The sequence below is a fragment of the Callionymus lyra genome, chromosome 6 (genome assembly GCF_982586985.1).
Source record: "Callionymus lyra chromosome 6, fCalLyr1.hap1.1, whole genome shotgun sequence".
Lineage (NCBI taxonomy): Eukaryota > Metazoa > Chordata > Actinopteri > Syngnathiformes > Callionymidae > Callionymus > Callionymus lyra.
The window spans coordinates 5,433,698-5,446,445 of NC_141823.1; the positions used below are offsets into that span (position 1 = coordinate 5,433,698).

Here is a 12,748-nt window from a genome sequence, read left to right on the forward strand (position 1 = left end):
ATGATGTGTTGATGAATATTCATGAAGCATTGTCTATATTTTTTGGAGACCAGTTTAAATAATTTAAGGTATTGAAAGCTAGTCGAAGCCGACTTACATAATCATTCTTCAGCTCTAATTTTCAAATATATCGTCGTAGTATCTTCAACTCAACCTTCAGCTTTTGCACCTTTAAAAGATGATAAATCTTCTTCACAACATATTCAGTAAAGTGATTATGAAGCTCTCGAAAGCCTTAAAAAGGCGACTAAGTGTTGCTGTTTTAATTTTGAAATCTTGAGTACATGTTAACGATGAGAACCTCTGGTCGAGCGAAGCTCCCGGACTCTTGTTTTTAGCTTCAGCGACAGTCGATAATGAAGCTCTCTCTCCTCTCTCTCTCTCCGCCCACTCGGCTGCCCTTTCCTTCAGGTCAGAACATCGCGTTCCCCCCAGTGGCCCTGTGGGTGACCGTGGGCCTGGCCGTGTGTCTGCTGGTGCTGCTGGTCGCCCTCGCCGCCGTCTGCCGCAGGAAGATCAAGGAGAGCTGCGAGGAGGCCCGCAGAGAAGGTACGAGGAGCTGCAGGAGTTCTTCTCCAGACTCAGAAAACAGTGTGTGTTATGTTACTTTATAGGAAACTATCACAATAACTCTAAAACAATCCAACTTTTAGGACCAGATAAGTTTTTTAATGGGACGATTTATACTTAATAGTGAAATAAATTAACTTTAAATCAGCCACGTTATGTGAGGTTCTTTGACTGTAGATGGTTGGATAAGAACGGTTGTAAGAAGAGCAAAGAGTTGGTGAACTTTAACAATAAGCAATTACATTTTATTTTAAGTGTCTTATTATAACTTAGTTATCTCAAGACACAGTTCAAATAAGACTGTATTGGAGAAAAGGAAAACAGATCTAGCAACTCAACAGTGAGTGAATCACAGAGGGCAGAAACCTCGAGCAGAACCAGACTCGGTGTTGACGGCCTCCTGCTGCGACCGACTGGGATTTGAATGAAAGCGTTGTTGGCATTTACAGTCATCAAAGCATTAAAATCATTTATTTTTTGTATACCGTATTTTCCGGACTATAAGTCGCTCCGGAGTACAAGTCGATCCAGCCATAAAATGCATAATAAAGAAGGAAAAAACTAATTTGCACTCGAGTATAAGTCGCATCTTTGGGGGGAATTTATTCGATAAAATCCAACACCAAGAACAGACATGTCATCTTGAAAGACAATTTAAAATAAAAATAGAGGCAACAACAGGCTGAATAATTATATGTTACGTTACATGACACGACTGAGAACCTGGTATGTTAACATAACATATGAAGAGTTATTCAGAGAACTATAGCATAAATAACTAAGAAGTTTACCAAACCATCCGTGTAACTCCAAATAACTAAAATCCAATGAAATCATCATCCTCTGTGTCACTTTTAAACAACTAACTAACTCTGGAGGTAGAAGATGTGGCGCTTCCTCTTCTACGTCGAAATTATCAACACAGGCCTAGAGCGCCCTCTTGTGGTTTGGTGTGAAAATAACATGTTAAATGATATACCGGTAATAATGTGTTAATAATTTCACACAGAAGTCGCTCCAGAGTATAAGGCACCCCAGGCCAAACTATGAAAAAAACTGCCACTTATAGTCCGGAAAATAGGGTACCGTCATGGTGCTCATGTGATCCCCTGTTCTAATCTGGAGCTGTACTGGGCTTCCATCTGGATCCAGGAAGGTTTTGAAGGATGACTTGCATCGCTTCTACTGCCATTGTTCACATAGCCATGTTTCATTCAGAATTAGCCAAACAATAGGAAGTATGACTAGTAATATGATGTATTTTCAACGTTGTTTTAGGGTTACTAGAGACTGAAAAACACAGATAAACGGACATCTTGGTGGTTTAGTAGATGTGATTTTTGCGACTAATGTGTCGTGTACGAGGAGCGGTGGACCCTAGTGCGGAGGAAAAGATCGTCTATAAAAGTTCAAGTTCTTTAGTAAAGTCTTTGAGAACCAAATATTCGAGAGAGTCTCGAGGGAAGGGGGGAAAACTTTGGAGCGCGTCTGTGTACTTGACTGTCCAAACGGGAAACGAAAACACGTACGAGAACAGACGAGCGGTTAAAAAATCAAAGACTAAAAAGTCAAAATTCGCTGGCAACGCCAGGAAAATCAAATAAATCCATAGAGAGTATCCAAAGGACGAGAGAGCATAAGAACAAACGTTACCAGGTGTCGAGAAACGATCTAGTGGCGATGCGTTCAAGGACCGTCGTACTCTTCAGCATCGCATCATTGATAGCTCAATTGCCTGCAGCTGGTTAATCTGTCATTGTAACACGAAGCAAAAACAAGGTCCCACAGAAAAAAAGAAAACACAAACACAACTATGACATAATGTGAGACATTTTGATTGTATTTTCTGTTTTAAGAAGCAATGTGGACTTAATTTCGTATCTGAGCTGTTCCTCACAATTTCTATTTTTTTTATTATTTTGGTTGGTTTAGGAGTCGGTTATGATTCTGTGAGGAAAGAATACAAATTGTGTGTTTTTTTGTTTTTTTTAGGTAAGTGCTTTACAACCCTGGCATGCGAAAGTACTTTGAAATAATAGATATAAAAAATAGTTACTTACTTGCAAAGAATAGATTCAGTGAAGATGAAGGCAGGCGAAGAAGAGAGTGAGTACATGGTGGAACAGGTAGAGATGTCTTTACAATTCAACTAGAAGGAAACTAGAAGCTTTATAGAAAAGTAGTCATCAAGCTTTACGTCTAAAACATCTTTGTATGTTCTTAAAAATGACAATTCTAAACGTGTTTGTATCATATCACGTGAATCATATTTTATAAACACACCTTTGTTTATTTACAGCACCTTTTCAAAACACATTTTGAGTATTTTGCATCTCTGTGTGCTTTTGAAACATGTTTTATAATATATATTAAATGCATTCTTTTCTTTGCATGCATGTACATTTCTTTAGTGTTTTTAAACATCTTCCATTTAAGGATCTTTTTGTAACAAATACATATTTGTGCAATTATTATTGTCACTTTTGTCATCACTGCGCACCAGAACCAGCCCTTGTTTTCATATCAGTATCTTCAGAATGAAACTTAATTCCTAATAATGACGCGAAAAAAACAATAATAAAAATGTTTGCCATTTTAATCTTCTCCTCAATTTTAGTGGGAACAATGTGTCCTCTCTTGCATTCACTTGAGGCAGTAACAATATATCCATTTGGCATTTAACGTTATCCAGATAAGTACATTTATTGTATTTTATTTTATTTTATTTGAGTCTCCCGGGGGCCTCATAGGAGAGTCAGGAAGCAAAGTTTCAATAGTCGGAGATAAAAAGGTTGACGTTGGTATTTACCTCCATCTTGTAAAGACTGAATAAGTACCAGCTTCCCTTTCTTGGGTCCCTTTACCACTTGAATCATTGACAGGTGCAGCAGAGTTAGCTAAAATATTTGGTGTCGGATTGATGGAGCTCAGACTCTCTCGACTCTGGATATCTGTGTCTGGTCCAAACACCGATCACGTCCTGCTCCAGGCACGCCTTCAGGAATTTCGGACGCGTATCTTGTAGCATTTCCACACAGGTCTAGTAATTAGCATTGTGAAATGGATAAAGATTGCCAGAAGTACGAATTGGAGGAAGTTTTAAAAAATGGTGCAAAGCCACCAACTCGGCTGTAATGAGATCTCGCCCAGAATGGAGGAGACATTTAAATAAAGGTCAGCCAGTGTCTGCACCGTGGCCCAGAGGTTTAAAAATAAATATAGGAGTGACACGGACACGGAGGGAAAAGTAAATAGCTCCGTGGCACGTATGAAATCAAATGAAATGGAAAGACAGAAAATATAATGGCCTTCCTCCCGTGGGCAAAGGGTTGCGAGGCTTCCTTTTCTTCAGAAGGTTGCGGAGCAAGCCTGGAGCTAGAAAGAGGGAATTAAAGTCGTGGGCGCCTGCTCTCCACCTTCTCCCGTTCTTCTGGTCTTATTTCATCCTGTCACAACTCCTTTAGCTCTTACCTTGACCACTCCGGAAGTCTGTGATTCTTATACACGGGATCTGAACCCGAGATTCTTCTAAGCAACACCTAGGTGTGTCTGGGAAGCTGGAGCGACTTCCAACGTAGAGTTTCATATATTTGTCATGTAATGTGACAAGAGAGTGGTTAGCATTACCAATTTAAAGGCTAGGGTTACTGGATTACTTACCTACCTGTTTGAAGTTTGCATTTTTTCCCCTGTTCTTTGGTGCGTTTACCCCAGGTACTCCAACTATCCTCCCTAATTCTATAAATGCATTTTTATTTGACTCTGTAAACACCAGACTGGCGACCTGTTCAGGGAGGCCTCTGCATTTCGCCCTAAGAAGCTGGAAAAGCCTCCTTACAGCGAGGCCCTAATAAGAGAATCAGTGGTAGAAACACCAGAATGGGAGGAAAAAACTGAAAAGAAAACACAAAATGAAGGGGTGACCACTAAGGTTCACTGAATACCTGTTGACCAGTCTATGTTGCCAAGTCCTCTATTAGCCCTTTTCCTCCAACTAGTAAGTAAGTAAATAAGTAATATTTGTAGAGAGCTTTTCTAGACCAGGGTCACAAAGCGCTTAAAAAATCAATACAATACTCAATAAAATAGATGCTTAAACGGTCAAGACAACACAGAGACAAACACAGGAGTCTCAGAGAATCAAGGTAAAGCCTGCACGAATAAAAGTGTCTTAATATGTTTCTTGAATGAGTCAGTAGATCATCAAAAACAGAGGGAGAGGAAGATAGTCTTGTCCCTACTCTATTCAACTCAACTCTACCCAGTATTCACAAGCAAGCTATGGTTCCAAAAATAAGACCAGGCCACCAACTGACTATTTAAAGAGTGACGTCGCTAAGGAATCATCAGAGCAACGCCGCACACAAAATACAAACTGGCCATTTAAAAACAAATTAGTGCTAGATGTGGTATGTTTTTGGGATCTAATAGTTGTTCCATCAACAAAGTCAAGACCATATTGTAACTAGGATATAGAGCATTGGCTCCCACCTCAATGTTTAAAGTAAGTAGACGCACCGGTGGAAACACAACACAAAAGTTTGCAGTCAAACCGAGTCCAGTAAGGCTGGTTGAAACATCTCTGACACAAATTAAAGTACAGCCATTACTGTACTTTTATTATTCACAATTGGAAAGTATTGGAATGTTTATTATTTATAGTCCGTAGACACAAGTGCTGTTGTTTGCTGCACCATTTTATGGAGAGTTAATTTAGCTCCAAGTGTCTAAACTTACATCCAAGTCTGCACAAACTTTCAGTTTTCTCTTCCTCCAACTGTCGATCAATCTTTTTGCGGATCTGCTCACTGGCTTTCTCAGAACTAGAGTAAATCTGGGACAGTTGGGGGCCTTTTCTTTTGTGGAGTTTGTGTGTTCTCCAGTTGAAACATCCCAATATCTGGGATGGGCTCCAGACGTCACAGAGTAAAATGAACGACATAAACATATCGACTCCATCTGTTCTGTAGGGCTGCCTGACGGTTTAAGTCTTGAGTAAGAGCAGGAACTAAACTGAGTCTCTGAGCCGTGGAGATGAAAGATTAGGAGAAGGTGATTGAGGCTGAAACGAATGAAGGGAAAGGAACTCACAGTAACATCTCCACAGATATGCATGTGACACACCATGGAAGTGTAACTTCAGTCGAACAGGAAAGTGTTGCATCAGTCAAGTGTAAAACTTACATGTCAGCGTGACGTCGATACACTCCAACCAAGGTCACCCTCGGTCTGTGAGGTTCTGAAATTGTGCCATGAATACCAGCCTTAAGCCTTATATCCTCCCGATAGAATAGCACAGTGCGACGGGGAAAATGTGAAGACCTTTAAAATGGGATTTCCATGCACAAAATCCAAAGGCAGCGAGCAGGGCAGGAAGCACGGGGAGTGCAAGGTAATTGTGGCTGTCTTATCTTTTTTTCTACGCCGTCTCTGGCTATGACCAGATTGAAGTTGACTTTCCTCGCCGTGTCTGAGAATTGCGAGTGCAAAGGTCAGCGAGGGGAGGGAAGTAATTTCTCTTTCATGATATAAAACGTGTAAGTGGAGTGTCAGAGTGTGTATCATAACAGAGGAGAGCGGCTTGTGATATTGACATTGGGAGCGAACGCTCAGTTCCCGAGTTTATCTCACTGTTTTTGATATATATTCCCCGTCCTTCTCCCTCTTTACACAACGACTGGGTATGGAATATTTGTTTTCCCAGGCTCTCTTCTCCCCCACGCCTTCTTTCTTTCTTTTTTTTTTCTTTTTTTTTGTTGCATTTAGATAAGCACATGATCTAATCAGACATACTCCCAGAGATTACGTGTAGGTGACACGGGACACACATCCCCCCGTGTGAAGGATGAAAGTCACGAGGGAAGCCGCGTTATCCTGACACATTTTTACATCAGCGCCTCGCATCCTCCGCCGGTTTGTGTTCTTCGGATTTACCCTTGACAAACGCGATTTTTCTCCACGTTCCTCGCTCACGGAAGACAAAAAAGAAGCTGCATTTTTTTTTTTTGCTCCTTCAAGCCAGTACAGGAGAATTAAAATTCCCAGTGTAGCTTTAATCCCACCGTCATTAAACCTTAGCCGCGTCTTTTGCGAGTAAAATTACGCGAGTGGTTTATTTATAGAAATGTGTCTTTCCGAGTTAAAATCGGGCGGAAATGTTTCTGTATCTAGAAGGAGTATTAAAGGGTTAAACCGAGCAGACTAGTGCTTCATCTATTATGCATTTGTCTTCACACTGATCCAGCCAACTATTTAAAACACAATCTCAAACAAAATATTTGAATTTCTCAGATGTTTCTTGAAGGAGTCAGTAGATCATCAAACACAGATGTTTCTTGAAGGAGTCAGTAGATCATCAAACACAGATGTTTCTTGAAGGAGTCAGTAGATCATCAAACACAGATGTTTCTTGAAGGAGTCAGTAGATCATCAAACACAGATGTTTCTTGAAGGAGTCAGTAGATCATCAAACACAGATGTTTCTTGAAGGAGTCAGTAGATCATCAAACACAGATGTTTCTTGAAGGAGTCAGTAGATCATCAAACACAGATGTTTCTTGAAGGAGTCAGTAGATCATCAAACACAGAGATGTTTCTTGAAGGAGTCAGTAGATCATCAAACACAGATGTTTCTTGAAGGAGTCAGTAGATCATCAAACACAGATTTTTCTTGAAGGAGTCAGTAGATCATCAAACACAGATGTTTCTTGAAGGAGTCAGTAGATCATCAAACACAGATGTTTCTTGAAGGAGTCAGTAGATCATCAAACACAGATGTTTCTTGAAGGAGTCAGTAGATCATCAAACACAGATGTTTCTTGAAGGAGTCAGTAGATCATCAAACACAGAAGGAGATGGTTCGAAAGCTTAGGAGCAACAGCCTGGAAGGATTTCTCTCTATTGTTGTTGTGTTGTTTTGTGGTAAGTGTTTGTGTTTTCTCAAGACATTTTCATCGGTATCTGCTCCGAAGACGCGTCATCAGTTTAGCTTCATCTACGTCCCTAAGATGGCGGCCATTGAGGTTCGAAAGTGTCCATCGATCCACACTCAATTTTTGGGCCATTTGAGCGCACCAATTGAGTGCTCATTGAACACTACATTTTTCACACACTGCTATTCGGAATGCACTTGTGTACTCAAAATATTAAGTGTAAGTGCAGAATTGCGCAATTTGAAACATACCCCAAGTATAGTCGAGTCGAGACAAGCTGATTGGAAAAAGGGCCATAAGACCAAAGGCCCCCACAATTGGAGTCTCATGGAGGGTTGTTCAGCCATTGTGTGTGCCATGTCATTTCTAACCATGTCCTCTATCGAGCGTCAAAGATTCAGCACAGATTCAATCCGCATGCGTGAGATGTTAATGTAGTGCCCCAACCGTTTTTATTCACCAGTAAATACTTACTACACAGGTTAGCATACCAGCTAATGTAAAAGCTAATATACCGTGAAATTATATTTATGCCAAAATACCCACTAGCTATGTCTCAAATCACATACTTTCGTACTTAAACTTAGTATTTGTATTGCATAATTGCGTCTCAATTCTTAGTATGTAAATGTAGTGCTCCATACACACTAAATTGTCACTAAAAAAAACACAAAACTGAGTATGGATCGATGGACACTTTCTACACTAAACGGCTCCATCTTAGTGACGTTGACGTTGTAAACAGAAGTTACGTCACTACCACTCAAATGGAGGTGGCGAGAGAAAACTTTTAGAGCGACACCCCCTCGGTTAATATTTCATCTTTATACCGTTCTGTGCTGATACCGGCGTAAATATCTGGCGAATATTTTGTTTCTCATATTTCTTGATCCAAGCCAAACGTGCTGCCAGCAGGTGGCGATAGTGTTCCTACAGCTGGTTGAAATTATCATTAAATAGCAGTAGAAGAAGAAGCTGTCGTGTCATTTCCTGTTAGTGTGTAGCAGCAGAGTTTAATTGAGACATACTATCTGTGGAGAATTAGTTACTAGTTAGAACGTACACTATCCTGATGCATACTAACCAGTGCACTAAGAGAAGTATGTGATTTGAGAGACAGCAACTGTCTCACTGACTTCTGCCTCCAGTCAAAGCCTTTCTGTCCTGTAACTACTTCCACGTTAGTTGTATCCCAAAGTATCAATACTTTCCACAATGAGTATCAACACTTTCGATCACTCCAGATAATGTCTTAAAATAAGATAAGATTACTTCATTAATCCCACAGTGTGGAGAGGACATGGTCACGTCAGCTTAATTTACACACACAGATTAAAATAGGTATACAATAAAAACTATACACATTAGTTACACTTTTATTAAAAACTTTACATACAAGAAGTGCAAACCACAACAGCCTATACAACACTAACAGTACAACACAATTATTTGTTTTTTTTACACTATTTTTGGACAAATGGACTGCAGATGGTTCAACAGTACGCCTAATATTTAGACAACATACAACCTCAAAATGTTGCTCTAGTAGTTATTATTTATTTTTTTATTTTTTAAACTACCTCAAACTATCAGAGTTGCATTTTTTTTTTGTTGAAACTGTTTTTTCATCATACATATTTAACGTGTGCTTCCGTTCATCATTACATGTTGTAGCAGAGGTTATCTCTGAGGTTATTCTTTTGCAAAACGTTCAGTTTAACGTTGGGCGAAAAAGAAATAAATGAAACCTAAAATGATATCAAATGAATGATTCATAAAGACCTGTTTGGCTGGAACATGTTCATCCTGCACACACCAGCTCCTCACATTAGCAGATTCCGCCAGTTCTTCCGCTGTAATAATAAGGATTTTGTCTAATTTCCCCGGAGCGTTGCAGCCTCGGCTGTCAAAGTCAAGGAAAACCAGCCGCCGAACAAGAATTTAAATCAAGCAGTCGGGCTTCAATTACAAGTTTAATCTGATATATTAGACATTTATTGTTCATCCGGAGTCGCCTCGCTTTCAAAGAATCTGTCCCCGATTTGTCTCTGCTTCTATTTTTATCCCAAATCTGAGAGTGTGTGTCTCTGTGTGTGTGTGTGTGTGTGTGTGTGTGTGCACACAAGTGTGACACCCATTACGGGGTTGCAATGCTAACTCTGTCGACTGTTTTCTGAGCGCCTGTGGCTAAAGCCTGATGTGATTACTGTCTTTGTGAGAGAGATGGATGGGAGGTTAAGGGGTGTGTGTGTGTGTGTGTGCGTGTGTCTCCTTGTGAGTGTGTGTGTGTGTGTGTGTGTCATTGTCATATAGGCTTTCTCATCACAGCTTGTCCTTTGAGCTGCGAAGGATCAGCTCACCACTGGGTTGGCGATAAAGCCACCACAATACGCGGCTGCTTCTCTGGCCTCGGCGTCAGTAATGGTTCTTTGTGTCTGTCCACAGCCGAGGAGGCCAAGGAGCTGGAGGAGGAAGAGTCAAAGACAGGTCAGTTAAACCTCCGTCGGTCGAGCCTCGCCGCTCACTGCTGCACCACAGAGTGTTCGAGGATCAACGCTCGTGCGACGTGATTTAATGTACACCAGGGAAAGTGTCACGAAGTAAAACTGTCCTGAGAGCCAGAATGATCCCTGAGACCAGTGACGTGTGGTGATGAGGTTCATGGTTCACTGACTCCTTTAGTGTCACAAGTATATCAACACAAAAGAGATGCTTATTCAAGTGACTACAGGTTATTTCATGTCTCAACCACATTATACACACATATGAAGTTTTAAAAATATATGATTTAATTAATAATTTCTCAACAAGTCTATGTTGAATTGTTGTTATATGTTACGGGATGTAAGTAAGTAAGTAATTTGTATTTATATAGTGCTTTTCCAGACCAGGGTCACAAAGCGCTTAAACAATCAAAACAATACTCACTAAAATATATACTTTAAAGATCAAGATAAAACTGAAAACAACACAGGAGTTCGAGAAAATCAAGGAAAAGCCTGAACAAATAAAAACGTCTTAAGATATTTCTTGAAGGAGTCAGTAGATCCATCAAGCGCAAAGAGAGAGGAAGATCGTTAGTTAAGTTATTATTTAACTTGTATTTTTATACATTCACTTTAATGTACGAGTCTCTTATTATATTATTCATATATTGTTTTAATTATTTAATGTTTATTTAAATACTTCCACTTTAATTTATGAGTCTCTTATTTTATTTTATTGTATTTCATTTCTTAATTATTTAATTTAATTTAATTATTTTTCGTCTTTTTCACATGGGCACGACTTCAAATGAGTCTTTTATTTTATATATATATATATATATCTATATATTTTACTGCTTTTCATTTATTACTTGTTGAATTGTCTAACTTGTATTTTTATATGTCACCCTTGTATGAGTGTCTTATTATATTGTTTAATATTGTTTAATTATTAAATCTTTATTTAAATACATTCACTTTAATGTATGGCTCTCTTATTATATTATTTCATATTGTTTAATTATTTAATGTTTATTTTAATAAGTCCACTTTAATGTATGGCTCTTTTATTATATTATTTTAATATTCTTTAAATATTACATTTTTATTTTAATACTTCCCCTATATGAGTCTCTTATTTTATTTTATTGTATTTAATTTCTTAATTATTTAATTTAATTGTATTATTTTTTGTCTTTTTCACATGGGCACGACTTCAAATGAGTCTTTTATTTTACTGCTTTTCATTTATTACTTGTTGAATTGTCTAACTTGTATTTTTATATGTACCCTTAATGTATGATTGTCTTATTATATTATTTAATATTGTTTAATTATTTAATGTTTATTGTAATACATCCACTTTAATGTATATGTCTCTTATTATATAATTTAGAATTGTTTAATTATTTAATGTTTATTTTAATACCTACACTTGAATCTATGGCTCACTTATAATATTATTTAAGATTATTTAATTATTTAATCTTTATTTTAATACGTCTACTTTAATGTATGAGTCTCTTATTATATTCTTAAACCTGTTTTTCATTGTTTATTTTAATACGTCTACTTTAATGCATGAGTCTATTATTATATTCTCAAACCTTTTTAATTGTTTAATGTTTATTTTAATACGTCTGCTTTAATGTATGGCTCTCTAATTATATTTTATTGGTTTCTAAATTATTTAATGTTTATTTTAAAACGTCCACTTTAATGAAGAGTCTCTTGTTTTGTTTTATTGTATTTAGTTTGTTAATTATTTCATTGTATTTATATTTCATTTGTTTCCATTAGTTCTATTCTATACTATCAACAAAACAAAAATGTTGTGTTTTTACACAATACTGTCAATAACTGTGTTTTAATTCTCATTCGATCATGTTGTTACTAGTTTTCACATTTGACTTTCACGCCAAAGGAAGCTTGTTTCCAGAGGAGTTGGGAGGACGTCCTCGAGCCTCGTATCATCCTGTACCTGCGACTATACAGCGGCGCTTCTTCAGTTGTGTTTATTGTGGACCTGCTCGGCTCAGGTTGATGTTTTTGAAGTGATGCTCGGTAATGAAGTCAGATGGATGTTAAGTAGCGCCACACGGCCCGGAGTGGAGTCTGGTTCGCCTCATAAGAAATCCATCTGGCAGGTGGCAGCGACCGCCGAGTAAGTGAATGTTAAGCCTGTTTACTGAAGTGTGAGCGAACGCTGATGATGCATGAACGCACATGGAAAAAAATGAGAGCTGCTGCAGGCTCAGGATCCATTTAACACAACAACCTGGTGACTCTTACTTCTGCCTTGTTAGAAGCAGACGCTTTTAATTTGGGGAACACGACAAATCGCTGGACAGACAGGCCTGATGCTGGGAAATGTCAAATGGAAGCAAAATAAAACAAAGTGATGGAACTGAAAATAAAGTTATACTTTATATTTCATCGTTATTGAAGCTTAAAATGTATAATTTAGAAATAAATGAAGTAAATAAAAAAAATAAAAAATGTAAGTACATTTTAAAAGAAATCTCAAAGCGTTTGCAACTTAAATTTAACAGTTTTTAAGGGAAAAAATGTTTTTTTATTTGTGTCATTTGTGTTTCGTAAGATATATAAATAAGATAAGATATAAGAAAAAATCTGCAAATTGCCGAAATTATAAAAAATAATATCAATAACAAGAATAAATACAATAATAATATAAAAATACATAAAATGTATTAATTAATAATACATATAAATAACAATCCAATCCAGTTTTAAACT

General features: G+C 37.8%; 1 protein-coding gene across 1 annotated transcript in view; it reads left to right on the plus strand.

Moving 5' to 3' along the window:
• cd276 (CD276 molecule) overlaps positions 1-12,748 on the plus strand; it is a 135,647-nt gene that overhangs the window by 82,235 nt on the left and 40,664 nt on the right. The window contains exons 5-6 of the mRNA XM_087793161.1: positions 412-549; positions 9,948-9,989. Coding sequence (XP_087649287.1) covers positions 412-549; positions 9,948-9,989 — 180 coding nt within the window. The remainder of the gene's footprint in view (positions 1-411; positions 550-9,947; positions 9,990-12,748) is intronic.